The following is a 26,948-nucleotide window of genomic DNA, read 5'->3' on the forward strand; positions in this document are numbered from 1 at the left end:
GGGGCAGGAAGAGGGAGAGATCTTGTATGGGGGAGTGTGGGAAGGAGCGGTGCTGGAGCGTCCCAGCGGCGAGGTGGCCATGTGCAGGACTTGGGGCGCCAGTCTGGGGGGGCGGATAGAAACGGAGGCGGCCGTGGAAAGCCCTCCCTGCTCGGCAGGAGGGGGCTGACTGGGGGAGGGATGGCGGTTTAGGGCCTAGGGGGCCACGTGACCCTCCCCCAGGAATGCGGTGACGTCACCGGGGGCGTGGCTGTCCCCAAAATTGGGGAGGAAGGGGAAAAAAAAAAGCCAGAAAAAGTTTCTTTCCCGGAGTTCCAAACGAGGTGTGGGACGGGAGAAGGGGTCAAGACTACAGGCTTGGGGCTACACGGGGCCTGACCGCTGTCTGGAGTCCCCTGTTCCAGGCCATGTCGGGGCCCACCTGGCTCCCCCCAAGGCAGCTGGAGCCTGCAAGAGCCCCTCAGGGGAGAGCACTCCCTCGAGGCGCCCCGGGGCCGCCGCCAGCCCATGGAGCAGGTAAGGCAGCCCCAGTGCCGCCAAGGAGGCCACTGGCCATTCCGCGCTCACCTCTGCCTTCTGGCTCCTGCCTCCCGCCTGTCCCTGCCACCCCTTCCCTGAAGCCCTTCTGGCTTCCTGCCCCTCCTGCTCTGTTCTCGGACCCCAGGTGTGTGGGGGAGGGGAGAAGAGGGACCCAAGAGGGCAGCCTCCACACGTGCCACCCTCCTCTCCTTCCCCATCCCCACCTTGGCTCTCTCTTCCCTCACCTCAGCACTTCAGCCCCACCCCAGGGTCAATTTTTGCCCCCTCCCATCTGAGCAGTGTTACCAGGCCCCCGGGGGACCAGATGATCGGGGGCTCGCCTGGGTGGGGTGCCATGGCGCACCCCAGCGCTCACAGGTGAGAACTGGAATTGGGGGGGTGGGAGGTGGGGGCACCCGGGGCAAGTGATTTGAATTCTCCCTGTTTTGCTTCATCCCCAGGGGCTCCCCCCCGATAGGGGGGCCTTGCGTCCAGGGAGCCTGGATGCCGAGATAGACTCGCTTACCAGCATGCTGGCTGAGCTGGATGGAGGTCGTGGGCATGCCCCACGGCGGTCAGACCGGCAGGTGACCCCCCCTGTCCTGCTCCTTGTCTCCTGCTCTCCCCCCCACTCCCCAGCCTGGTCCCTTCTCTAGATTCTCAAACTCGCCCCCCCACCCCCACCCCCAGTGTGAGTGATACACACAGGAGCATGGAAGAAGCTGGGCCACCAGAGCTTACTAGGTTGTCAGCCTCTTGAGTGTGAGCCCTTGTCAAAGACCAGCGCTTACCTTGGGGTCACACACACGGGGGGTTCCCCCAGGTGTGTGTCCTGGAATGGGCCTGCTCACTCCTGGTCTGTGTTTCTCCTCAGGCTTATGAGCCCCCTCAGCCCCATGCCTACCGCACGGGCTCAGGCTCCCTGAAGCCGAATGGAGGGGGTGTTCCTCTTCCTCCCCAACAGCTCTCAGCATCCCCCTATGGGGGCCCCACTCCGGCCTCCTATGCTACAGCCAGCACCCCTGCTGGCCCTGCCTTCCCTGTGCAAGTGAAGGTGGCACAACCAGTGAGAGGCTGCGGCCCTCCCAGGCGGGGGGCCTCTCAGGCCTCCGGGGCCCTCCCGGGCGCCCACTTCCCTCTCCCAGGCCGAGGTGACGTCTGGGGGGCTGGCTATAGGAGCCACCGTGAGCCAGGGCCAGGGGGTAAAGAGGAGGCTGCAGGAGGAGGAAGAGGACGCGGGTACGGGCCCCAGGTAAGCCCAGGTACTGGGATTTGGGGGTCCTCACAGACACTGATTGGTGGGGCAGGGCTGGTGTTCAGTGTCCTGGTTGTCAGAGGCCTGGGGTGTTGGAGCTCTGGATCCCCTAGGGATGTGTCAGGAGATACAAGAGGGAGGTGCTGGAGCTGTTATGTCGGCTCCTGGGGGTGCGCCCCTGGGCCCTGGGCTGAGACCTCCTCAAATGAGCTTTCTGGGTGGAACTGCCTGGTCCCCTTCAGGAAGTTTGACAGCATAGGGAGCTAGAGGTAGGACCGACCCCCTGATTCCCCCCTCACAGGTCCCCCTGAGCCAGCCTCCTGAGGAGGAGCTTGAGAGGCTGACCAAGAAGCTGGTGCACGACATGAACCACCCTCCCACTGGGGAGTACTTCGGTGAGCTGACCTGAGGTGGGAAGAGGTGGCGGGGACAGGGGACTGGAGAGTCAGTGGGACTGCGAATCCACCTTCCTGATCTGCGCAGATTGACCCTGTCCCTCCCTGTCCCCAGGGCGCTGTGGGGGCTGCGGAGAAGACGTGGTTGGGGACGGGGCTGGCGTTGTGGCCCTGGACCGCGTCTTTCACGTTGGCTGCTTTGTGTGCTCTACATGCCGGGCCCAGCTTCGGGGCCAGCATTTCTACGCCGTGGAGAGGAGAGCGTACTGTGAGAGCTGTTACGTGGTGAGCGGACGTGCTGGGGGGAGTGGGAGCTGGAGTCAGCAGCCGGAGGCAGGGGGCTTCCAGCTGAGGTGGGGACTAGATGTCCAAGCCGAAGAGAGGAACGGAGCTCAAAGCCGGGGGACTAAACTGATAGGAAAGAAGGGAGGAAAGTAGCTAAATGACCGGCTGCCGGAGGGAAAGGACAATAGTCCCTTACAAACGTGAGATGTTTATTTCAGAGTTACGGGGATGTATGTTAAATTCCCACACCGCCACCCCTGTGAAGCAGCTATTCCTACTGAAGGAAACCGAAGCTCAGACACTAAATCACTTCCCTAGGAAGCTGCAGTGCTGGGACTCGTACTCAGATCTGTTCAAGGCCACTTTTCACTGAATCCCTTGCAGGGAGCTACAAAAACAGACGGGTGGGCCGGCAGGGTGCCTGCCTGGCCTGGGCCGCCTCAGCCCCAAACTTCCCACCCTCCTTCCTAATAGGCCACCCTGGAGAAGTGCTCCACGTGCTCCCAACCCATCCTGGACCGGATCCTGCGGGCTATGGGAAAGGCCTACCATCCTAGCTGCTTCACCTGTGTGGTGTGTCACCGTGGCCTCGATGGTATCCCTTTCACAGTGGATGCCACCAGCCAGATCCACTGCATCGAGGACTTCCACAGGTCGGGCTGAGTCTCCCATCTTTGTCTCAGGGTGTCTGACCCTCCCCATTTTCCTCATTTCTCCTTCATGCCCCAGTACCAGCCTCTCCAGTTTCCCACCCCTGGCTTTGTCTCTTTCTTGTTACCCGTCTCTCTCCCTTCTAAGATCCAAGACCATACCTCTGGCCTCTCCCATTCCCTCGAATATCCCACCTTCTCTGGGCTCCATTGTTAGTCTCCTCCAACTCAGGGGTTTGACAACCTCCTTGGTTCCCTCCCCTGCCCCCCCCCCCCAGGAAGTTTGCCCCACGATGCTCAGTGTGTGGTGGGGCCATCATGCCTGAGCCAGGTCAGGAGGAGACTGTACGAATCGTTGCTCTGGATCGCAGTTTTCACATTGGCTGTTATAAGTGCGAGGTCAGGGGGCCTGGGCAAGGGGAAGGGGAGGTTCTTGGGGTCTGGGGTGCTGGGTATGGTAGAACCCTGATAGAAAGCTGTTGCTTCCGTCTTAACAGGAGTGTGGGCTGCTGCTGTCCTCTGAGGGCGAGTGTCAGGGCTGCTACCCGCTGGATGGGCACATCTTGTGCAAGGCGTGCAGTGCCTGGCGCATCCAGGAGCTCTCAGCCACCGTCACCACCGACTGCTGAGTCTTCCCAGAAGCACCTGTTACATTCCCCCTTCCCATCAGCTACCCTCCCTGACAGCCACCTTTACAACTTTGTCACCAAATGCTGTCTCCTCTTCCTCCAATCATGAAATAATAACCCCTCAGGAGTTTACAAAAACACTTTCAAGTGTATTGTCTCATCTGATTCTCACAGCAGCCTCACGCAAGCACAACTGTTGCGCCCGTCTGCGTTTTTGTAGGAGAAGTGATCTCCTCAGATTGCATGCTTCCCAAATGGCAGTGCCAAGATCAGAACCTGGCTGGGTCTTCTGAGACCTAGTTTTTTGCAACTCCACGATACACTCCTGCAAACGCAGTTTAGTGTAAAGACACCCCTCCTCTCCGTGCTTGGAGTAAGGCTGCAGCATGCTCCAAGGAGGCAGCGTTTCCTATTAAGCCTTCACACCCCACTCCCTGAACAAGGACTTGGGTGTTATCTCCGGGGTGGTGGTGCATTTAATCCGGCACAAGCCAGACTCCGCCTGTTGATCAAGACCTCAACCTGTAATTTAGCCCGACCAAGTACTGGTTGGGGGATAAGACAGATTCGCCGGTTTCGCCTACAAGACGGGGCGCCTCTGTTGAAGAACAGCAGTAACGGGTTTGCAGGTGGTGGTAAATACTGAGGCGGCAATAAAGCCTCTCTGGTGCAGCACAAAATGGTGGGAGATGCTTTAAAATGGTTGCTCTATCCTGCTAACGGCCTGCACTCCCCAACTCCGTGCCCTGCGCCAGAAGGGGAAAACAGCCCTGGATGAGGGCAGGAGGCTCCCCGAGCAGGGTGGTGGGGGTCAACAACTGGACACGAACTGGTTCAGGCCCCGGACACATCCGAGGGACCGCGACCTTCGACCTCAGCCAGAGGAAGCTCTCCTACGAGCCCAGAAGGCCCTACCGCCCTCCCGTGGCCTGGCTTGGTCCACCTCGGCTCCCGTAATTCCTCTCGTCCGCTCAGTTCTCGTCCCGGAAAGCGCGCGAGACTTCCGGGTCCCCGCCCCTTCCCATCATCCCCGGGGGCTCCCAGCCTCTCGCTCTGTGCTTTTAAGTTCCAGTTCAGGCCGCGGGGGAGTGCTTTGCGGTCGGGGCCCCGTTCCGTCGGTGACGCAGGCGCAGCGCGAGCGGCGCGCGCCGACCGCCCATCCCCGGCTGTTCCACTTTCTCTTCGTTTCCTTGGCCCCCTCGCTGAGAGCCCTGAGTCTCCCTCTCATCGTCCGCGCCGTCCTCGTCGCGCGCCCGAAGCAAGAGGCGGGCCCAGGTCTCCCGGAAAACTAGCCCGCCGGAGCGCGAGGCTAACGGCCGCGACCGCTCCCAGGTGGGGGAGGGGCGGGGCCTGGAGAGCCGGGGCTGCGGCGGGCGGGAGCGGGTTCGGGCGGCCGGTGGGCGTGGGCAGGGAGACCCGCGGGGGCCCGTAGAGTGTCGGAGCCGGCCACCTGCGCGGGGAGAGGGCTTAGGATGGCGGGGACAGCGGAAGGCTGGCCTTTGTGGAGGGAGGCGGGCGTGCTGCTCCGAAGCAGCTCTGGAGCCTTTCCTCTCGTCATTGTTCTGCACCCTGACCGCCCCTGTCCGGGTTCCAGGCTCCCTCAGACCGCGCCATGGGTGACAGCGATGACGAGTATGACCGAAGGCGCAGGGACAAGTTCAGAAGGGAGCGCAGCGACTATGACCGTTCCCGGGAAAGAGATGAAAGGCGTCGAGGGGACGATTGGAATGACCGGTAAGACTTCTTTTCCTCAGTTTTGTCCCCCTGCCTCATTCTGTGGCACTCCGCCCTCATTGCATTGCCTTTATTAGTTTTATAGGGTGAACCACAGGAGGTCGCTTATACTTGACCGTTTCTGGTCTGGCAACCTATTCGCTGTTGGCCAGAGATTTTTTCGCTGTGGCTCCATTTTTGAAATGTCCACATCGTCAAAGCAATAGACCTAAGAGAGTTTTGAGTAGGAAGCAGCAATATTTATGCATGTACTTTAAGATGCATGAGTTTTATTGTTTGTAAGTTACTTCTGAAAAAGGTTGATTCAAAGAAAGTAATGTTTTAGAATTGACTCGACTGGAGAGCTTGTCAGACCAGACCTGTTCCCTGGGAGAATATGGTTAAATTTCTTGTAGTTGTCTTCCCTAAAATCAGAAAGAGTTCTTTGCACAGCGAGGGTTAGGTTAATTGATGAGGTTTGACTCAGCTAGTCATTAGCTTTTTGGGATGTCCTTGAGTTAAATATCGTTAAGGTGTTTCCATTCAGAGAAATATGACGTCGTTTCCGATAAACTAATCAAGAGAAACGATTTTTTAAAATCTAAAGGACATCACAAAACATTACGGGGTGGGGAGTTTGAGGTGACTTACTGTAGTAGTATTTATTCATTCAGTGTTATTTTGAAAAATGAGCTTAGTAAAGCCTTCAGTCTGTAGTCCGTGTATTTCTTCAGTGGGGAGACCATATGGTGCTTTTTTTCCCTAGTGTTTTGTAAGAAAGAAGAAAATCAAAGGTGTTCTGAATTCTGGAAATGGGTAAGAAGTAGTTACTGTGATTAAGTAATTTATAGTCTGGGGCTTGGAGTGGAGGGCAAAATGGCCTTGGGTGTGCTGCAGTTGAGTATATATGAGAAATCATCATAAAGATGGTAAAGTGTTGAAGGAGCAGATCTAAGGTAGGGTAGTAGTGGTGGAGGTGATAATGTTGGAGAAGAGCACAGGAAAGTGACACATAGCAGGACTTGGAAAGATGAATGGGAATTCCTCACGCACAGGTGGAGTCAACAGTTTGGACTTGGGGACATAAAATTGTGTGCAGAAAAGAGCCCATATTCTAGTTTTTTTTTTTTTTTTTTTTTTTTTTTTTTAAGTGGTGGTTCTCAGGGTGCCTCGGTGGCTCAGTTGGTTAAGCGTCAGACTATTGATTTTGGCTCAGGTCACGATCTCACGGTGTCGAGATCGGTCCTGCGCTGGGCTCCTTGCTGGGCATGGAGCCTGCTTAAGATTCTCTCTCCCTCTCCCGCTGTCCCTCCCCTCTAAAAAAACAATAATAAAGTAGCGGTTCTCAAAATGTGGTCCACACACCCTAGGGGTCTAGGGATCTGTGGTGTTAGTATTTTTATAGCAACTTTAAGGTAGGATTGTCCTTTTCACTGTATTGATGTTTGCATTGTTGGTGCTATAGCGTTGGTGGGAAAACTGCTGGTGTCTTAGTGCAAATCAAGGCAGTGGCACCAAGTAGTTAAAAAAAAAAAAGCCAATTTCACTTAACGTCCTTAATGAAGCAGCAAAATTTTTAAAATTTTATTAAGTCGGATTCTTGTCTATACATCTTTGTAATACGCATGACGAGTGGGAAGTATGCATAAAGCACTTATATTGCATATAGGAGTACGGTGGTTATCTTAAAGAAGAGTGTGGGATTGAGTTTTGAGTTGAGCTAACAGGTTTTTTTTTTTTTGGTGGGATGCCATTTTTACCTGAATGAAAGATCGTCAAACCGTAGTTAATCCTACTTGGGTATTTGATATTTTCTTGAAAACAGACTAAGAGTCTATTACAAGGAAAGTTGTTAGCTTTGTTGGTAGTGAGGAAGTGGAACTTTCCAGTGAAAACTAAAATTTTGGAAAACTTGTACTACTAGTGTGAGTTTGACAGTTTCCCATTTAAGACTTCTCTGACGAGATAGGTAGTGATGCTAATGAATGTGATATTTTGATATTGTATAATAAGATATGTCAAGATCCACTCAAAGAGCAAGGTAGAACAATGGATTTAAATGTAGCAGAGTATAAAATGTTTATTGATATGGTTTCAGATTCAATGCTGCAACTTGCCTTTAAGAAACTCTCGTCAAGTTTTGGGTAGTATCAAAGAATATCCTCAGTTACCTGAAAAGACTATTTATTAAAGTATTTCCTTTTCCAGCTACGTATCTGTGAGGCTAGATTTTCTTCATATTTTTCAACCAAACAATATACACAACAGATTGAATGTAGCAGTAAATATGAGGCGGTGCCTGGGTGGCTCAGTCAGTTAAGTGTCTGTCTTCATCTCAGGTCATGATCCCAGGGTGCTGGGATCTGGCCCTGCCAGGCTCCCTGCTCAGTTGGGAGTCTGCTTCTCCCTCTCTCTCTGCTCGTCCCCCCCTCCTCGCCCCCCCCCCCGCCTAGCGTATGCTTTCTCTCTCTCTCTCAATAAATAAATAAATAAAATAAAATAAAATAAAATAAAATAAATAAATATGAGACTCTAGCTGTCTGGATTAGCCTGGCCTTGAAAAGATTTGTTAGGGGCACCTGGGTGGCTCAGTTGTTAAGCGTCTGCCTTCGGCTCGGGTCATGATCCCAGGGTCCTGGGATCGAGCCCCACATCGGGCTCCCTGCTCCGCGGGAGGCCTGCTTCTCCCTCTCCCACTCCCCTTGCTTGTGTTCCCTCTCTCGCTGTGTCTCTCTCTGTCAAAAAAAAAAAAAAAAAATTCTTAAAAAAAAAAGATTCGTTACATGCAAAAACAAAGGCACTTTTGTTTTTTTTTAAGATTTTATTTATTTGTCAGAGAGAGAGCATGCGCACAAGCAGGGGGAATGGCAGGCAGAGGGAGAAGCAGGTTTCCCTGCTGAGCAGGGAGCCTGATGTGGGGCTTGATCCCAGGACCCTGAGATCACGACCTGAACCGAAAGCAGAAACTTAACTGACTGAGCCACCCAGGCACCCCAATGGCACTTTTCTCATTAAAAAAGATTGTTTTTGAAAATAGCTATTTTTTTAAAAGATTTTATTTATTTATTTGAGAGAGAGAATGAGAGGGGGGAGGGTCAGAGGGAGAAGCAGACTCCCTGCTGAGCAGGGAGCCTGATGCGGGGACTTGATCTTGGGACTCCAGGATCATGACCTGAGCCAAAGGCAGTCGCTGAGCCAACTAAGCCACCCAGGTGCCCAAAAATAGCTATTTTTCATAAAAATGCAATTTATGTTGATGTATAACTTCAAAATTAATAGATATTGTTTCTGTTTTGAGTATAGTATGTATGTCATCCACATAAGCAAAAAGTCTTTAATCTGCCATAATTTTATTTATTTTTTAAAAAATTTACTTATTTTAAAGATTTTATTTATTTGAGAGAGAGAGGGTACACACTTGCGTGTTTGCGAATGAGCAGGGAGGGGGGGTGGGACACAGAGGGAGAAGCAGACTCCCCACTGAACAGGGAGCCAGATCCCAGCTCCCTGAGATTATGACCTGAGCTGAAGGCAGATGCTTAACTGACTGAGCCACCCAGGCACCCTGCAGTAATTTTATATTGTGAGGTGGGGGTGGCGGTTCCAAGACCAAAAGTTTGAAAACCACTGGGCTAGAGCAAAGGATGTTGTTACTTGGTTAAGGTTGGGTTGGAGGTGGCTGGTAACTGGTGGAGACTGGAACGACAGCAGGAACCAAGGTTTTGAACGGTGTTGTGTACTGGCATTTAGTAAGGAAGGGCATGGTATGATTGCATTTGTGTTTGAGAAAGATGACTTTGACAGGAGAGAAGTGGGAGGGACCAGAGATCGGTACATCGGATGCTGCAGTTACAGGGGAAATGATCAGGGTCAGGGCACACGGACAGGGGCAAGGAAGAGGACAGCTTTGATAGGCTCTGAGGCAGAGGATTAGCAAGCCAGTAGCTTGAGTGAGCAGTGAGGGTGACACTTGATAAGTTGGATACCTGGTGATGGTTGATATCCCCGCTCTCAGGGAAACAGGAGGAGGGAAGCAAGCATGGCCTTGAAGTGGTAGAAATAACAGCTCAGTTCTGACACGTCAAATTTGAGGTGGCCATGGCCGTCTAGTCGGGGATTGTTAATGCTGGTCTGGAGGAACAGTTGGAGAGCCATCTGCTTGAGCGTGATGGCTGACGTGATGGCAGTAAGCAAAGTGTTTTTCTGTTTAGAGAATAATTTTATAATTGTGGGCTTTTAGTCTGGTGTCTCAGGATAGGAAGGGCCTGTCTAGGAGCATGCCCGGCTGTGTCCCATTACTGTTACTCATTCTTATCGCCAGAGAGTGGGACCGGGGCCGGGAGCGCCGCAGTCGGGGTGAATATCGGGACTATGACCGGAATCGGCGAGAGCGCTTCTCTCCTCCCCGCCACGAGCTCAGCCCCCCACAGAAGCGCATGAGGCGAGACTGGTGAGGTGGCAACAGTTTCTCTGGCTTCTCTCCTTAGCCTCAATTCCACCTGGCCTCGGCTGTGTTCTTCATTTTCGCTGAGGACTTTGTCATTTCCTTTTCTCAGACTTGTTATAAACCCATCTTTTTTTATCCCCTTAAACCCTTGGGTGAGAGACCACATTCCATATGCCCCTTCCTCTGTCCCATCCTCCTTCGTGCTCTGGAGACATGATTCCCTTCTCTGTCTGACTTTTGTGTCCCCCACCCTCAGGGATGAGCACAGCTCTGACCCATACCACAGTGGCTATGAGATGCCCTATGCTGGGGGGGGTGGGGGCCCTACTTATGGCCCCCCTCAGCCCTGGGGCCACCCAGACGTCCACATCATGCAGCACCATGTTCTGCCTATCCAGGCCAGGTAAAGACCTGGGGTTCTGGGGTTCTTGGGAAAAGGGAGATGTTAGGTTTGGGGGATGGATTGGGGTTGCCAAAGACCGTGGCTGGCGTCAGGAAGTGGGTTAGGTACAGAGAGGCGTGCCTGGGGGGTGGTAGCCGTTGGCGCCTGGGGTGGTGTCCACGGTGGGCAAAGGAAGGGGGCAGCTGGCTACCTTGGCCCCCCCCATCCCCCCCACCCTCTTCCCCCCACAACCAAGACTTCCTGACCGGGCCCCCCCCAGGCTGGGCAGCATCGCAGAGATTGACTTGGGTGTGCCACCACCGGTGATGAAAACCTTCAAGGAGTTTCTCCTGTCGTTGGATGACTCTGTGGATGAGACAGAGGCTGTAAAGCGCTATAATGACTATAAGCTGGATTTTCGAAGGCAGCAGATGCAAGATTTCTTTTTGGCTCATAAAGATGAGGAGTGGTGAGTGCCCCTGTTTTCCTGCTCTCTGTTCCCTAGCATGTTTCCCCTGGCCCCGCCAGTGGAGCCTGCAGCCCTGTCCTCTTCCCATTTTCCCCAATCCGGAACTTCCTGGGGGTGGGGGATGGGAAACACAACAGCATTGGCTGATGGGTTCTCCTCCTCACTTCAGCGTCTGCCACAGCCTCCCACCCCACCTCGCTTCCCCTCTGTCCTCAGTGAGTGGGACACCTCCAGGCAGCTGGCCAGAGCCACCTGTTCCCTTGGGGCAGCAGACAGACTGCTTCCCACTTGCTGGTATTGGGTCATTGTCATCCCTGATCGCCGGGACCCTGTGTGGCTGTGGTGTTCTCCCAAAAGCAACGAGTGAATCCAGACAAGAAAAAGCAAAGATCTCAGGGTCGTTTGACAGAAAAAGAATTTTAATTTTTTTCCTTTTGTGGATGTTTTAATTTTAATCAACCATCTTTTCCCCCCTTCCTGCTCCTCCTCCTCCTCATCCTCTTTCTGCTCCTCCTCCTTGAAAAGAGCCAGAACTGGGAACTACACCCGCTCATCGACGGAGCTCGGAGCAAACCCACCTCCACCCCCACCATACCCAGCCCATACATGAGCCCCCTGGGCTGAGCTGCGCTGCCCCGGCCAGGCAGACAGGCAGGGCACTGCTGTGCACAATGCAGCGGTTTAGCTGAATGTGATTGCTCAGGCAGCTAGTCAGTCAGGGCCCCCACCGCGGAGTCCCGCGGGGGTGGGGCATCTGGGCCGGGACGCCCCAGCCAGGAGCCAGCCGGTGGCCCACCTGCCAGCATGGGCCCTGGGCGCGGCTAGTTAAATCTTGAGCTCTGTTTGACCAAGCGGCCAAGGTAAAGATCCTGGAGGTGATGCCTGCGGCTTTCCTTTCCTCTCACGCTCAACTTGTGGTTCTGTTTTGTCTGTCGCTGTCCCCTCCTTCTTTATCCGTGTCTTGGTCTCATTCTCTCATGTACTTCTCATTCTTTCTCGGTCCCTGTCCTTGCTCCTTGCCTAACCACTTGTTTCCTGTGTTTTTTTTCAGTTTCTCTGGTCTTTAGTTTTTCCCTTTGTTTTCGATTTCTGGGACTTTCTCACTTTCCCTTTCTGCTTTTTCTCATACTCCTCATTTCTTCTGTTCTGCACCCCCTCCTCCCAAGGTCCTATTTTAAATGTTTCCTTTCCATGCTCCACCCCACCCTAATCCTCCACCCCCTCTCCTCTCTCTTTCTTTTTCCCTGTGGGCAGTACCTGAGGTTATAAGGGCACTTCAGTTTCTCCCTTTGGTCTTTCCCTGTCCCTCCACCATCTGCTTTTCTTCCCAAGGGGGGAGAAAGCTTTTCTGCCTTTTTTGGCTTTTCCTATCTGGTGCATTTCAGGTTTCCCTCTGTCTTCCACCTAGGGATGGAGGGAGTTGGTGGGAACAGTCCTTTTAATGACTCTAGTTTGGGGTTGGCAAGGAGAGGGAGGTTCTTTGGGGCCTACTATTTCCTTAGCCTTCCTCTTGGAAGCTTTGGGAAACTACACTTTTTTAAGTTAGTGTTTCCCAGAGACTCAGGGCCATCATTCTGCCTCTCTAACCCTGGCCTCCCCCTGTAGTCATTGCTTTTCCCAAATCCAGAGCTCTTAGTTCCTGGCTCTCCCCCAAATCTTCTCAGAGCATAATCTCTGGTTCCTTTTGGGGGTATTGGGTGGTTCTGGTGCACCCCTCTCCCCAGTCTTTCTGCTTTCGTGGTTTATTGTGGGTGTGAGAGGACTTGCCTGGGCCCCTCCCCATGTCCCGGTCCTGGCGTCCAGTGACTATTTTGTCTCTTCCCTTCCCCACTTCCTTCCCAGGTTTCGGTCTAAGTACCACCCAGATGAGGTGGGGAAGCGGCGGCAGGAGGCCCGGGGGGCCCTGCAAAACCGACTGAGGGTATTCCTGTCCCTCATGGAGAGTGGCTGGTTTGATAATCTTCTCCTGGACATAGACAAAGCTGATGCCATTGTCAAGATGCTGGATGCAGGTGTGTGGATTGGGAGGGGAAGAGGGTGTCTGGTGACCAAGGTCTTGATTGGGAAATAGATATCAGTTGATCATCCAGAGGCTGAAGGCCAGGGCCATTGTGACCTCTGCCCTGTCTGTTGGTAGCTGTGATTAAGATGGAAGGAGGGACAGAGAACGATCTGCGCATCCTGGAGCAGGAGGAGGAGGAGGAGCAGGCCGGAAAGCCTGGGGAGCCCAGCAAGAAAGACGAGGGCCGGGCTGGACCAGGCCTGGGGGATGGAGAGCGCAAGGCCAATGATAAGGACGACAAGAAAGAAGATGGCAAACAGGTCAGAGTGCTGGGCTCGCTGGGTGCTGCCCGCTGGCTGCTGCCCATGAGCCCCTGGGGAGGAGGATGGAGCAGCTTCAGTGGTCGGGGCGGGGCTGGAGGGTTGTGTGCTGGGTCCAGGAGAGGTGGAGGGCTAGGGAGGGCCAGGCCCTCTGATAAAGGTTGAAGGGGAGATGGATGTGCTGGGGATTGTCTCTGCCTGCAGGCTGAAAACGACAGTTCTAACGATGACAAAACTAAGAAGTCTGAGGGTGATGGGGACAAGGAAGAGAAGAAAGACGACTCTGAGAAAGATGCCAAAAAGGTAGGGTATCTCTTGCCAGGGGATCAGTGTCCGGTCCAGCGGCCTGGTTAGCCGACTCCCTTCCTCTTGCTGTGGCTCTCACAGAGTAGCAAGAAGCGGAATAGAAAGCACAGTGGCGACGACAGCTTTGACGAAGGCAGTGTGTCCGAGTCAGAGTCGGAGTCGGAGAGTGGCCAAGCTGAGGAAGAGAAGGAGGAGGCTGGTAGGTTTTATTTTCTGCTTCTAGTCCATTCTCTTCCTACTGAATAGGGGTAGGGGAGGTGGGAGTGGGTGAAATTGTTAAGGGTGGGCCTTTTGGGAGATGAGGGTGGGGAGGTGGGAGTGTGACTGCTTTCTGTCTTCCCTTCCAAAATCAACAATAAAAAATCACCGACTCCCACCACTTTCTGCAAAGAAGAGGCACTCAAGGAAAAGGAGAAGCCCAAAGAAGAAGAAAGGGAGAAGCCTAAGGACACTCCTGGGTTGGAATGTAAACCTCGGCCCCTCCATAAGACTTGCTCCCTCTTCATGCGCAACATCGCACCCAACATCTCACGGGCAGAGATCATTTCTGTGAGTGGGGAAAAGTATTGGGGGCAGGAATGGCACCCAGGCTCCATCTTTGGTGGCAGGGAGGGGGAGCTGGTGAGGCGGGAGAGGATAATGTGACTCTGCTTCTAACATATACCCCTCTTTCTCTAACAGGGAGACCCCTTCCCATGGGCCCATGCCTTTTGTGGGCTGGCTCCAATCGCACCATTTGCTTTTAAGTGCTCTTATTCTTAAGCCCTTTATTGGTTTTTCCTTACTTGAGTAAAGATTCAAAGGCAATTCCTAGGGTTCTGAGGACATGGGGATTGGAGGAAGAAGTGAAACGTCGAATCGCTCAATGGGGTTTCTGTTCCTGTTTTTCCAGCTTTGTAAAAGATACCCAGGCTTCATGCGTGTGGCACTGTCAGAGCCCCAGCCTGAGAGGAGGTGAGGAATGGAGAGAAGAGTGACCCTGGAAACCCTGGAGATAGGGTACAGGGGGAGGCAAATGGCCGGTATCCCTTCCACCCCAGGGTTATGCTGATCTTTTCTTCTGTAGGTTTTTCCGTCGAGGCTGGGTGACCTTTGACCGCAGCGTTAACATCAAAGAGATCTGTTGGAACCTGCAGAATATCCGGGTAAGTGCTGGGAGTGGGCTCTCTGTGCTGCACACAACCTCTCATTCCTTTGTTCTTTTGATTCACTCGTTCTGCCCCCTATCCATCCATCCAGTCTGCTCACATTAAGTATATACTGGTGTCCATGAATAAGACCCTCCTGGTCCCTGTTCTCGGGGAGCTCACGGTCCAATTGCTGGTTCTGTCAATAGGGCCAGTCCCTGGAGCTGCTGCTTCTTGGGCAAGTGTTGGTGAGCTTTGTGTTCATTCCCTCTAGCTCCGGGAGTGTGAGCTGAGCCCTGGTGTGAACAGAGACCTGACCCGCCGAGTCCGCAACATCAATGGCATTACCCAGCACAAGCAGATAGTGCGCAACGACATCAAGCTGGCCGCCAAGCTGATCCATACGCTGGATGACAGGACCCAGCTCTGGGCCTCTGAGCCTGGGACACCTCCTCTGCCAACAGTCAGTGACTCCCCGTGGAACTTTTCCAAAAGCAGCCGATACCATGTCGTCTGCTGTGGGCACCTCTGGTCTTGTCTGTAGCACTGAGCCCTTGTTCCTATTCTCTCTATCTGGGCAACACTCCAGCTTTTCCAGTAGAATAGACTGGCATTAGTGATGATGTATTGGCTAGGATAGAATAAGAAAAAGACCAATAGTGAAGCAGTGGTAACAGGCCAAGTGAACCCTGGATTCCTTCTGCTTCATATGAGGAGCTTCCGGGACTACCTACCTCAGGGTTTTCTCTTGTCATCTCACTTGCCCTTCTTTTTCCTGCCTACCAGAGTCTGCCCTCCCAGAATCCAATCTTGAAGAATATCACTGACTATCTGATTGAGGAAGTGAGTGCGGAGGAGGAGGAGCTGCTGGGGAGCAGTGGGGGCGCTCCCCCCGAGGAGCCCCCTAAGGAAGGGAACCCTGCAGAGATCAACGTGGAGCGGGATGAAAAACTGATCAAGGTGCCAGCAAGGGCAGGCGGGCAAGGTCCTGGCTTGGGGCAGCAAAGGGGCAAGAAGAGTATGGTGAACTCACACATTTTCACTTCCCGCAGGTTTTGGACAAACTCCTTCTCTATTTGCGCATTGTGCATTCCCTGGATTATTACAACACTTGCGAGTACCCCAATGAGGATGAAATGCCCAACCGCTGTGGCATCATCCATGTTCGGGGGCCCATGCCACCCAACCGCATCAGTCATGGAGAAGGTGGGCTCCCAGCTTCCCCACTCCCGATTCCCTTTTGGTTTCCCTTCCTCCTCAGCTGCCTCTGGTGTTAGATCTGTTCTGGTAGCAGTGCCTTCCCACCCTCTCCTGTTATCCTCTCCTTTTTCTTTTTTTCTTTAAATTTTTTTTTTTTTTTTTTTTTTAAAGATTTTATTTATTTATTTGAGAGAGAGACAGCACATGAGAGGGGGGAGGGTCAGAGGGAGAAGCAGACTCCCTGCTGAGCAGGGAGCCCGATGCGGGACTCGATCCGGGGACTCCAGGATCATGACCTGAGCCGAAGGCAGTCGCTTAACCAACTGAGCCACCCAGGCGCCCCTAAATATTTTATTTTTAAATAATCTTTATGCCCAACGTAGGGCTCAGAATCAGGACCCTGAAATCAAGAGTCACATGCTCTGACTGAGCCAGCCAGGTGCCCTTATCCCTTCCTTTTTATTCCTTGCTTCTGGCTCCCTTCTTCAGCCCGCTGTCTGTTCCCAAACCACAGTGCTAGAGTGGCAGAAGACATTTGAGGAGAAGCTGACTCCGCTGCTGAGTGTACGGGAATCTCTTTCCGAGGAAGAGGCTCAGAAGATGGGTCGCAAAGACCCTGAGCAGGAAGTGGAAAAGTTTGTCACCTCTAACACCCAGGAACTGGGCAAGGATAAGTGGCTATGCCCTCTCAGTGGCAAGAAATTCAAGGTCTGGGATGTTAGAGAGTTGTGTGTTAGAACTGTGGGCCGAGGGGGTTGAGCCAGGAAGCCGCCTCCGGCCTGGGGAGGAATTGGCTCTGGAATTGGTGGGCGGGGAGGTTGATTATCCTTCCACATTGCTTGCTCTGGTCTGACTCTCTCTTTCTTCACCCAGGGCCCTGAGTTTGTACGCAAACATATCTTCAACAAGCATGCAGAGAAGATTGAGGAAGTGAAGAAGGAGGTGGCATTTTTTAACAACTTTCTCACTGATGCCAAGCGCCCAGCTCTGCCGGAGATCAAGCCAGCTCAGCCACCTGGCCCTGCCCAGAGTAAGATACGATCCGTGAGAGTCTGCCACATTCCCTCTCCCTTGACTATTCAAGGATTCCTGGTTCTCTTATCCCGTCATCCTCTGAAAACTTTCTATCCCACTCTCAGGCAGTATTCCTAAAAGCCAGTTTCATTCCCCATCCTGTCCTCTTCCCCTCCCCGTGCCCCCCCCCCCCGCAGTAATTCATGTTCCTGTCCATGTTGTACTCCCCCCAGGCCTGACCCCGGGACTCCCCTACCCACACCAGACTCCCCAGGGCCTGATGCCCTATGGTCAGCCCCGGCCCCCCATCTTGGGCTATGGAGGTAAGTACAGGGGGAGCTTGAAAGGGTTTAGTGACTGTGAGGGCTGGGAGAAAGGAAGCTTAACCAAGGTATAGTTGAGGTCACAGGTTTTCAACTCAACACTGATCTCTTGTGTAGCTGGTGCTGTCCGCCCTGCAGTCCCCACGGGAGGGCCTCCATACCCTCATGCCCCCTATGGTGCTGGCCGAGGGAACTATGATGCCTTCCGAGGCCAAGGAGGTTATCCTGGGAAGCCTCGGAACAGGTGAGAATGAGCTAAGACGTCCCAAGCTTTCTTGCCCTCTTCAAGCTCCCTTTCAGGGACCAACTGTCTTCCCATCTTACCTCTTCCATATCTCACAGGATGGTCCGAGGAGACCCACGGGCCATTGTGGAATACCGTGACCTGGATGCTCCAGATGATGTGGACTTCTTTTGAGCCATCTACTTTTCCTCACTCCTGGTATCGTCTATAATTGTGACTGCCTCGTCCCATCCAGCTGAGAATTTTTTTTTTGTACGTTCAACCCTACTGCCAATAAAAGCACTTCCATAGTGATTGATTATCATGTACCTCCCCACATTCTCCCAAAGATTGGCTGGGGCCATAATTAGCTGAGCCTCACCACTTTATTGACTCCAAAGGCCCAGGCAGCTTTTGCCTTGGAGTAAAGGGTTTAGGTGCGTTTGGGGCCAGAGACAGTCTCCATTCTGGGGCCCGAGCCTCAGTCCAGGGCGTGTTGTTGCTTTTGGGAGTTGCAGCTGGTCAAGCACAGGTTGTAGAAGGAGTTGCGGTCAAAGGCTGTGCCTGCCTCTCTCCATCCTACCCACCCAGCTGCCTGTAGTTCACTGGGATTTTTCGGAGCACCCCAGAAGTGAGGGTCCAATACCAGAACATAGGCCTCTGTGCCTGGACCCAGGCAGACTCCCAGCAAGGCCTTGGACTGGGCATCTGCATCCCCCCCAACCATCACAGGCCCCCCGCCCCCTGCGAAGTGGGAGTAAAGCCTCTCCAGTTCCCCCTGGAGCCCTGCTCCACGGGGTACGTGACACAGGCGCCCCTGGGGCCCTCCGAAGTGGTCGAGGCACAGACTGGCTTCTACACAACCGATCCAGCTCCGGGAGCCCCGGAACCCGGGGGGCTTGTCACCCATGTCCTCCAGAGCCGCCTGCACGGCGGCTAGCCCGGGCACGCCCGCGGGCCGGCCCTCTGGCCACGAGCACAGCGTCTGCAGAGTGCGGTAGCCGCAGCCCCAGCCCCGGTCGTCCAGGCCGTCGCAGCCGTAGTGATAGTAAAGGTAGTGGCCCGAGAGGAGGGCCAGGCGAGCGGGGCCGCGGCCGGGCGGGGCCAGGCCCAGGTGCACGTCCTTCAGCAGCTCCAGGGCGGGCGGCGGGGGGCAGGGCAGACGCGTCCTGGCGGCGCGGACGGAACTCCGGCTCCAGCGTTTCCTCTCGGCCCCGGGTCTTGAGCTAGCCGCAGGCAGAACCGACGGGCGGGCTCTGGGGAACCTTCTCTCGCTCGTCTCCGGCAGCCGCGGAGGGCGAGCCGCAGCCGCTGGGAAAGCGCCACCCGCGAAGCTCCCACAATGCACCGCCGGGCTGCCGTCGCTACTGCGCAGGCGCGAGCCCCGCCTCGTAAGGCGGGGCGGCGGGGCGGGCACAGGCACGCTCCGCCCCGCTACTGAGATCGGCAAGTTGGGAGGGCTCTCGCACCCGCCCCTCTGTCTACTCAGCCCCGGTGTTTGAGGCCCGCTCCCTAGTCGCGCACACTGCTGTAGCTGTAACAGTTTATTGGCAGCCCAGAGGGGCGAAGGCACCGCGGGGGAGGGGCTCGGCCCGAGACATGCAGAGGGCGGGGAGCCTCCGGGGATAGTCGGGGGGGAGGTGGGTGGGCACGGTCTAGGGCTCCTCCGTGTTATATCCCAGCCCTTAGATAAGTATATACAGCTAGGGGGCCGGGCGGGGCGAGCAGGGCGGGGAGACGTGGGGGTCCCGTCTGGGTCACAGGTCTGAGCAGCGATCCTGCTTGCTGTAATGGTCAAACTGGTTCTTCCAGTGCACCATGTAGGAGCTCCAGCGGTGGAACTCGGCCTTCCACTGGCGCTCCGCCTCGTCCAGCGTGTCTGCGGCCAGGGCGCCCGGCAAGTGGGTTGGAGGAGGACAAGGGGAAGGTCAGGGAACGTACATGGTGGGGGGCGTGAGTGCAGGAGGATACAAGAATGCAGGAGGGCACGCAGGACGGTGGAAAGAGGATCAGAAAAATATGCGGAAGACGGAAGACCAGAGGAAAGACGAGAGTGGAGGCGGGGCCGGAGAAGGATGGCGGGAACGAAGGGGTGGGGGGAGGAGAAAATGACCGTTAGACAGGGGGACAGAAAGGATCAGAAGAGGGAGGACCCGTGGGTTGGTGGGGAAAAGAGACAGAAATGTTGACTGTTATAGCCTCACTAGGGGGTGCTATCTAGCTCCCGGCCTTCCCTCTCCCCCCAACACCAGGCTCCGGCTCCAAATAATTTTATAAAAAAAGAAAATTGGCTTTTTCATTTCCATTTAAACAACAAAGGCGTGTGGGTCCCTGAGACGGGTCATAGGTCACCACCCCCTCCCAGCCCTGGCCAGTTTGAGTCTCTCGGTTTGAGGAGGGAGGGTACGCTGGGTCGGAGATCCCTGAGTGGGGCCCTTGCCCACTGTCCGACCACTCATTAGAGGAGGGGGGCCCCCTGCGGCCGGAGGGGTAAGTGGCCGTGGTCACAGCCGCAGGAGCCGGGCGAGGTGGAGGAAGAGGAGGAGAAGGAGGGGCAGGGGAAGGCCGGGCCTGGGCCTCGGGGCGGCCTCCCCGTGGGCGGGGCCTGAGCAGGTGCTGGGAGCCTTCGAGGCTGGGGCGGGGGGGAGAAGAGAGGGGTTACACCCGGCCGGCTCCCACTCCCCTCTCTCTCTTCGCGCCCCTTTTCTGCCCTCCTCCGCCCAGCCCCTGCCCGCTGGCCCCTGCATACCGGTGGCGCTGAGCAATTTGGGTAGGAAGCGGTTCCAGAAGGCGCAGGCCTGGGCGCGCAGCCCCCGCCGCACCTCCAGCGGCCGCAGGTTCAGGCTCACGTACTGCTGCGCTCCCGCCGTGTACGGTGGCCACTGCGGGACTTTGGGGTCCCGGGGGTCATTGGGGTCCCTTCGGAAGGAAAGGGAAGGCTCAGCCTCAGGCAAGCCTGCCCCGCCCGCCCTTGGGACTGTGGACCGGAGATGGAGAGCAGGAGGAAGGCTGCTTCCGACCCGTGCGCTCTTCGGCTCCCTGGAGAACACATTCCCTCCTTCCCACCACCTCTTTAACCCCTCTTTCTGGTCTCCCGGATCCCCCATCATCTGGAGCCATCCCCTTCCTCCTGCCCTCCCTCTTTCTGCCTTTCCCTCGGCTTTACTGCTCCACCTTTGTCTTTGTTGCTCCCATTTAAAACATCCCTACGATTTATGGGCCCTCACTATGCAAGCAGGCTCAGTCCTAGCTCTACAAACATCTTGTTTTTGCTTTTGACAACACCCATGTGATGTCGGATTTATGGTCCCCTTCTTCGGACAGGTAAACTGGTGTGTGAGTACATATGCATGTGTGCATGTCACAGCTAATAAAATCACCACTGGCCCAGTAGAATCCAGCTCTCTCCAGTTCAAGCTCCTAAGTACTATGGTAATTCCTTTGTCTCCCTGTCTCTCTCCTCTTCGCTTCCCTCCCCCTCGGTCCTTGATTCTTCAGGACCTGCCATCCTGTTTTCCTCTCCAGTCTCCTTTGTCATTCTGTCTCCGTCTTTGTCTCCTTCCTTTTGTGAACTTTTCCCTCCCTCTCCGGCCCTTTCTGTCTGTCTCTGTTTGTCTTCCTCTCTCTGTCCCCTGCTCTTGCTTCTCTGGTTCCTGGAGGCCCTCCTCCCCTCAGTACTGCTGACCCTGTGCGGGCGAAGTTGGCCCAGTATCTCATCAGTCGCTGGGCAAAGGTTCTCTCCTCGGCGGTATAGTTTAGCGAGGGTTCCAGAGGGAGCCCAAAGATGAACTCGATCTCGTAGCCATGGGGCACCCCCATCCAGAGGGGCCAGGAGAGCGTAGACGCACGGTGTTCAAAGATGTAGGCATAGACCCGAGCACCCTGGGCAGCCAGTCGCCCAGCCAGCTGGGCCACGGGGCACACGACGTTGTGGTCGCCCACGACATCACTCATGGCCTCTCTCAGGCGTGCCGGGTCCTCAGGGTGCAGCCAGTCTGTGTAATGCAGGACCACAGCCTCGGCAGCTAGGTCACTCGCCTGGGGGACCCCGACCCGCACCCCGGCCAGGAACTGGGCCCGGCTGATGAGAGATTCGTTGTCTTTGCTGAAGCCTGGGGCCCCGTAAACCAGAAAATAGGAGCCCTCATCCTTCACCACACCCACCAGCACCTGGGGGGACAGGATGGAGGGATGGGGGGGTACAGACAGACAGGCAGACAGAAACAGATGGACAAAGAGCCAGAGAGATCAATAGTTACAGACCCCAGAACCATGGAGGAAGAGAGTATGAGGTTGGGGAAGGGACAGAGAGAAAGAGAAAATGTACCCATGTTTCCTTTTCTCTCTGCCCCACTGACCACCCTGGGATCTGAGCTCTCAGGGAGGAGGGGGCGGCCCTGGGGCCAGAAGCCCAGGCCTTTGGGAGTTGGATCTTGAGGAGCCTTCATGCCTGGGTCCCCGGGGGTGGGGGGTGGGGGCGGGCGGGAGAACAGGCCTAGAGGAACCAGCTCCACCCCTTCTAGCCACTAGTCACCTGCAGACCGTGGAAGTCTCCGGCATTGATGAGGGCCTCGGGTGTGTCACTGAGGAAGTCTCCATCCACCACAGGCACGAAAGAGAAGCGGAAGACACTTTCTTGAGGCAGCACGTGCCACTCGTGGTCCACCAGGTCCTGAGCTGGCCGTGTCCTCAGGCAGGCGACCAGCTCTGTGTCATTGCCCCCAGCACCCCCCGGGGGACAGCCTACGAGGCGGGCCAGCAGTGTGGCCCTGCGGCGGGCCTCTCCCACACCCACTGTGGCCCAGGGGCCGTTGGGTGCGCCGCTCTGCAGCACAGCCCTGTGGAACAGGCCCCGGCTGGGAGGGGACAGCAGGTGCATGCCCACTGAGGCAGCGCCGGCACTTTCCCCAAACAGAGTCACTGACATTGGGTCGCCCCCGAAGGTTGCCACATTCTCCTGCACCCACTGCAGTGCCAGCCTCTGATCCAGTAGACCCACGTTGCCTGGGGCCTCCCGGCTCCCTGGCAGGGCCAAGAAGCCAAAGGCTCCTACCCGGTAGTTCATGGACACCAGCACGGTCCCCTCAGCCTGGGCCAGGAAGCGGCCGTCATACACGTCCAGGGAGGAGGCCCCACTGTAGAAGCCACCCCCGTAGATCCAGACGAGGACAGGGGTGGGGGACACAGGCCGGGGGTATGGTGTCCACACATTGAGGTAGAGGCAGTCCTCACTCAGCTCTCGGTTCGGGTTCCACATCTCGGTGCCCTCAAAGCCGGGGTACAAGGTGTCCACATATTGGTAGCAGACACTTTGGAAGGCTGTGGCGTCCAGCACCCCTGGCCAGGGCCGCTTGGGCTCCGGTGGCAGAAAGCGACGGGGGCCCACAGGTGGCTCTGCGAAGGGGATGCCCAGGAAAGCGGAGACAGGGCCCCCAGGGGCCATTAGGCGGATGCCCCGCAGCCGGCCCCCACGCACCGTCACCAGCAGCTCTGGGTCCTCAGCCTCTGCCCCTCCTCCCAGGAGGAAGAGGAGGAGGAGAAGGATTGGGGAAGCCAGGGAGGGCGTGTGCAGGGGACACCAGGGGGGCCTCATGGCTGCCAGGGCAGGCAGGCGTCTGCTGGGAGAAAGAAAGGCAGAGGGTGAAGGCCTGAGGCTGCCAGGAGGGAGGAGATTAGGTAACACTCTTGCCCAGGGGTTATCACTGAGCTGCAGAGGAGGTGGGGCAGGTTGGTAGAGAGGAGAGAAACGGAGGGAGGGAGACAGGCACAGACAAGGACACAGGCCGACAGGGAGAAGCAAGAGGGGACAGAGATCAGGCACACTACACAACACCCAGACAGACGGACGGAGGGAACAGAGATGAGGCCTGCCAGGCAATCCCTTCCCCTGCCCCACAGAGCGCCCACCACCCTCACCTCCTTCCCCTAGCTGGGTGGACTGGGTTGGGCCCAGCCAGAGCAGTGCGGGCACCCGCACTAGAGGCCGCAATCCACACACAGGCCACCCGGCAGGGGCGGGGCCCTCACTGACGGGAGGCGCCGCTGGGGAAGCTTGGGGTGGCGTGAAGGCGCAGCCTGTCCTGAGTTGGCCAGGGTCGGGGGCCCTGGGGGGGGTGGGTTGGGCATTCAAGGGTGTGGGAGCTACAGGTCCCGGGGTACCCCAAATCCTGCTTACTCCACACCCTGCCCCACCCTGCCCCTCCTTGTCCACTGTCTGGCACGGGGCGCTGGTACCCGTGGGTGCCGGTCAGCTGCGCATTCGCCTCGCCTAGCCTCAGAGATCAGGCTCGCCAGCCCGGGTCCCCCAGGACTCGAGTCCCCCATCAGTCCGATGCTGCGGGGCACGCTGCCGCCAGTGGGGGGCAGTAGAGACCGAGAAAAGGACGGCGCTCCCCGCCCCGAGTCCGGGAGCCGGGAACTTGGGGCGGGGGTCTGGAGGCTCGCGGGCATTGCGGAGGGGTCTGAAGGGCGAACCGGCACGCCTGTGTTCTCGGAGCTCCGGAGATCCCCGGCTGCAGGGGCGAGGGCGCTATTTTGGGGCAGCAGCTGCTGTGGTTCCGGCATCTCCAGCCAAGGGATCAAAATTCCCCGGGTCGGAACTCCCCCCTCCCGCGGCGGTCACCTCTCACCCGGCCAACCCCCGCCGCCCTGAGGTTGGGGTGGTGGTGGTGGTGCTGGGGATTAACTAGGAAACCCGAGTGGCGCTAATTATAACTCGGGGCTTCCGCTGAGCCTCCCCTTTCCCCAAAATAGAGACGGAGTCCCCGTGGGAGGGGGACCCCTGGGCCTCGGAGGGGGCTTCGGCTGGGCGCTGCGCAGGGGCGCCGGGATTGCGGGATCTGGAGGGGGGGGGGAGTCAGCCCGGCGCCAGCAACCTGCGCAGCTCGGGTTCCGCCCCAAGCAGGGGGCGTCTTCCAGTGGCCCCACACTTGGGGGCGGGCGGGGGAAGGGGCGTTCGGGGGTCCCCACAGGAATTCGAGAGCAGAGGCGGCGGCCGGCCCTGCGGGGTGCCGGCTCCCGCGCGGACGACCGTAAGTATGCGGCGGCGAGGGAAGAGTTAAGGATGAGTGTGGGGCGGCGGGGGGCGTCGCTGGGCAGCCCCGGGGGCGCGGTGGGCGTCCCGTTTGGGGGCCCGGATCCCTCCGGGAGCGCACATTTTCCCGGACGCGGAATGGGCCGCGGGCCGGGGGAGGGTCCCGGCCGGGGCGGGAGACTCACCTGAGGCGGCCGAGCCGGGCCGGGCCGGGCCGCGCCGGGAGCTGGAGGCGGCCGATGTTCCCCGGCGCAGGCTGAGCCGACTCTGACAGCCGCCGCCTCCGGCCCCCCGCACACACCCCCTCCGGGCCGCACGGCGCCCCCGCCCGCCCCCGCCCCCGCCCACTGTCTCCGCCCCCGCCCCTCCCCGCCTCCCCGGGCTGCCACCTCCCCTCCCTCTCCCTCCCTCGGAGCCGAGACCCAGAGACCCCCGGGGCCCGGACGGACTCCAGTGACAGACGCCGACAGACGGACAGACACATGGTGACGCGACCGAAAGACCCGCAGCGGCGGAGCAGACATCCACAGTGACAGACGGACAGAAGCCGCGGAGACAGACACGCAGACGGACAGTCGCAGGCAGTGACAGCTCCAGACAAACGGTGACCGACATTCACAGACGGACGGACACACACTCGGACACACTGACGGCCTCAGTCAGGACTGGGGGCCGAATAAATGAACATCCTTGGCCAGGACACAGCAGGGGTGGCATGGGAGGACTGGCACGTGAAAGTGTGGCTGAGGACCCCCTTAGGGGTCCGGGTGGTACTGGCGAAGAAAAGGTGACGTGGGACACTCCTGGGGGATGAGGGCACACCTGTGGGAATGAAGGTGAGAACATGAGATCACGAGTGGAAATGAAGGGGGGGCCCCACGGAAGAAGACCCCCGGGGCAAGGGAGAGGTGACTCGGGGACACCCCAGAAGGCAAAACGTGGTGGCACGCGCAAGGCTGCGGGGCGAGGCCGCACTCTGCTGCCGCAGTGGAAACTTCCGGAACCCCCGCGGGTGGGTTTGCACTGGTTCCCTGACGGGTGACCTGGGACTTTCGTCACCAGGGTCCGGTCGGGGCATGACATCACCAGACCAGGCTTTCATTGGCCGCCGCGGCCGGCAGGTGGGAGCGGCCTGGCCCGGCAGCCCCCAGGCTGCTCGGAGGGGCCTGGGCCGCACGGACCCCCACGACCCCCCTCCAGGGGATCACCCATGGGAACAGTGCGGCCGCGGCGGCGTCCGCACGCCCGAGGTGAGGGTGGAAAAAGCGTGCAGCGGTGTGCCCGCAGGAGTGCGCCCCTCGGAAAGGCCTTCCACTCCCGAACAGTGGGCTCGGGCGCCCACGGCCCGCTCGCTGCGTGGGAGACCGGCCGGCGCGGGCAAGCGTCGGGGCGTGCGTGCGCGCACGCGGCGGTGCGGGATGCTGCGTGGGGCGTGCGGGCGCGCGCACGTTGACTCGGGCGCCCAGCGCCCCGCAGCGCCCCGCAGCGCCTCGCAGCGCCCCGGCCTGCGGCCGCAGGTCTGCTACGGCTAGGGGCTGGCGTCCCCGGGTCTTCTCGGGGCCTGGCGGGGTTCATGAGGTCCGTCCGAATCCAGAGACGTTCCCCGCCCCGGGCCGCGCGGTCCCGGCTCTCCAAGCTGGGCGCCCCCCAGCCCATCCGCCCCGCGGGAACCGGCCCCCGCAGGCCCGGGGACCCGCGCTGCGTCCACTATCCGCTCGCGCGCGACGGCCGCCAGATGGCGCCAAAGGGAGCCGCTTCGGGCCTCGGAGACTGGTATGGGGTTTGGGCGTGCTGAGATTAACCTCACACAGTCTGTTCTCACCATTTCCGCTTTCCGCCCTTCGCTCTTCAGGCACCCCAAATTACTCCGCGTGAACACCGAGGTTTCCTGCATCCTCCTTTCAATGTCCTGGCCCCACTGGTTGAGAGCTCCCCACTGATCAGACCACTTCCCCAGTACCACTCCCTCAAGAGCAGGCAGGCATAAGGCTTGTGGGTTTGGGTAGGGGACAGAAAAATGGACAGTCGGTGTTACTGCGGGAGAGAAGGACCTGAGGCAGGTTTCTGAGCGTGGTCGTTATGAATTATTAGAATGATGAAAACAAACTGAGTGAATGAGCAGAGGCCTGCTCCGGGCCTGAAGCGGTAGGGATTTGGGGCCCGTAAAAGGCCCTGGTAGTGATGGGGCCTTGTCTCCTTGTCACTTTCCCGAATGGGCTGTACCACGCAGGTGCCTCACCTGACTTTTTAAATCATGAGCTCCTAGGGAGGATAGAGATAGCTTATAGCCCAGGTAGTTATGAACTAGTGATACCTTACATGGCTTAGAAGGTGAAAGGACAAGGCATGTTGTAGGAGCTGGCCCAGCAGAGACCTCCTTGGAGAGGTCAATGCTGACCTCAGACTGGACCTGCCTTTGAGTCAAGGACAGGGCATCCAGGATGGGCTGGAATCTCCCAGGGAAAAAGACCCTATATTCAGCTGGGTGGGAGTAAATGGATTTCGCCAAGGGAAAAGGTGCTCAGATGTGTGTGCAGGGGCTGGAGTTGAGAGCAAGGACAAAGGTAGTTCCCGCCTGCTTGGGCGTGGCATCAGTGGGGGCCGTACCTGTGGGGTATCCATGGGAGGTAAGGGCAAAACAGGTCGTGCAGTGTTC

At 57.3% G+C, this 26,948-nt stretch overlaps 5 protein-coding genes across 17 annotated transcripts in view; 3 read left to right on the forward strand and 2 right to left on the reverse strand.

The window, feature by feature from the left end:
- The first annotated feature begins 57 nt into the window (after nt 1-57).
- On the forward strand, nt 58-3,873 carry TRIP6 (thyroid hormone receptor interactor 6). Of its 3 annotated transcripts, none has more exons than XM_036073390.2 (9): nt 58-516; nt 770-897; nt 981-1,106; nt 1,394-1,771; nt 2,076-2,169; nt 2,285-2,454; nt 2,929-3,107; nt 3,383-3,503; nt 3,602-3,873. In XM_036073390.2, the coding sequence occupies exons 1-9, from the start codon at nt 408-410 to the stop codon at nt 3,731-3,733; spliced, it is 1,437 nt and encodes a 478-aa protein (XP_035929283.1). In that variant the 5' UTR covers nt 58-407; the 3' UTR covers nt 3,734-3,873. The 3 variants fall into 3 exon arrangements, with proteins under 3 accessions (XP_035929283.1, XP_035929285.1, XP_035929284.1); XM_036073392.2 differs by having other exon boundaries at nt 820-897; XM_036073391.2 differs by lacking the exon at nt 3,383-3,503.
- A 137-nt stretch (nt 3,874-4,010) lies between these two features.
- SRRT (serrate, RNA effector molecule) lies at nt 4,011-17,574 on the forward strand. Of its 9 annotated transcripts, none has more exons than XM_078074412.1 (20): nt 4,011-5,065; nt 5,328-5,467; nt 9,768-9,896; nt 10,150-10,296; nt 10,532-10,744; nt 12,587-12,756; nt 12,882-13,066; nt 13,271-13,369; nt 13,454-13,571; nt 13,764-13,921; nt 14,265-14,326; nt 14,439-14,517; nt 14,774-14,962; nt 15,286-15,459; nt 15,552-15,705; nt 16,214-16,407; nt 16,573-16,729; nt 16,931-17,036; nt 17,154-17,280; nt 17,379-17,574. In XM_078074412.1, exons 2-19 carry the CDS (start codon nt 5,346-5,348, stop codon nt 17,233-17,235), a joined length of 2,538 nt encoding a protein of 845 aa, XP_077930538.1. In that variant the 5' UTR covers nt 4,011-5,065; nt 5,328-5,345; the 3' UTR covers nt 17,236-17,280; nt 17,379-17,574. The 9 variants fall into 9 exon arrangements, with proteins under 9 accessions (XP_077930538.1, XP_035929270.1, XP_035929272.1 ...); XM_036073377.2 differs by having other exon boundaries at nt 16,935-17,036; XM_036073379.2 differs by having other exon boundaries at nt 16,947-17,036.
- Nucleotides 17,575-17,626: 52 nt separating this feature from the next.
- Nucleotides 17,627-18,631, reverse strand: UFSP1 (UFM1 specific peptidase 1). The gene has a single exon (XM_036073395.2). It carries the CDS (start codon nt 18,167-18,169, stop codon nt 17,741-17,743), a length of 429 nt encoding a protein of 142 aa, XP_035929288.1. The 5' UTR covers nt 18,170-18,631; the 3' UTR covers nt 17,627-17,740.
- A 157-nt stretch (nt 18,632-18,788) lies between these two features.
- Nucleotides 18,789-24,576, reverse strand: ACHE (acetylcholinesterase (Yt blood group)). Of its 3 annotated transcripts, none has more exons than XM_036073387.2 (5): nt 24,478-24,576; nt 21,794-22,877; nt 20,945-21,429; nt 20,009-20,178; nt 18,789-19,138 (listed from the first exon to the last, which is right to left on the reverse strand). In XM_036073387.2, exons 2-5 carry the CDS (start codon nt 22,850-22,852, stop codon nt 19,017-19,019), a joined length of 1,836 nt encoding a protein of 611 aa, XP_035929280.1. In that variant the 5' UTR covers nt 22,853-22,877; nt 24,478-24,576; the 3' UTR covers nt 18,789-19,016. The 3 variants fall into 3 exon arrangements, with proteins under 3 accessions (XP_035929280.1, XP_035929278.1, XP_035929279.1); XM_036073385.2 differs by having other exon boundaries at nt 21,794-22,874; nt 24,478-24,563; XM_036073386.2 differs by lacking the exon at nt 24,478-24,576 and adding an exon at nt 23,176-23,197 and having other exon boundaries at nt 21,794-22,874.
- Nucleotides 24,577-26,912: 2,336 nt separating this feature from the next.
- Nucleotides 26,913-26,948, forward strand: part of LOC144382038 (uncharacterized) — a 28,071-nt gene continuing 28,035 nt past the window's right edge. The window contains exon 1 of the mRNA XM_078074015.1: nt 26,913-26,919. Within this exon, the coding sequence (XP_077930141.1) occupies nt 26,913-26,919 (7 nt within the window). The remainder of the gene's footprint in view (nt 26,920-26,948) is intronic.

The sequence above is a fragment of the Halichoerus grypus genome, chromosome 6 (assembly GCF_964656455.1).
Source record: "Halichoerus grypus chromosome 6, mHalGry1.hap1.1, whole genome shotgun sequence".
Lineage (NCBI taxonomy): Eukaryota > Metazoa > Chordata > Mammalia > Carnivora > Phocidae > Halichoerus > Halichoerus grypus.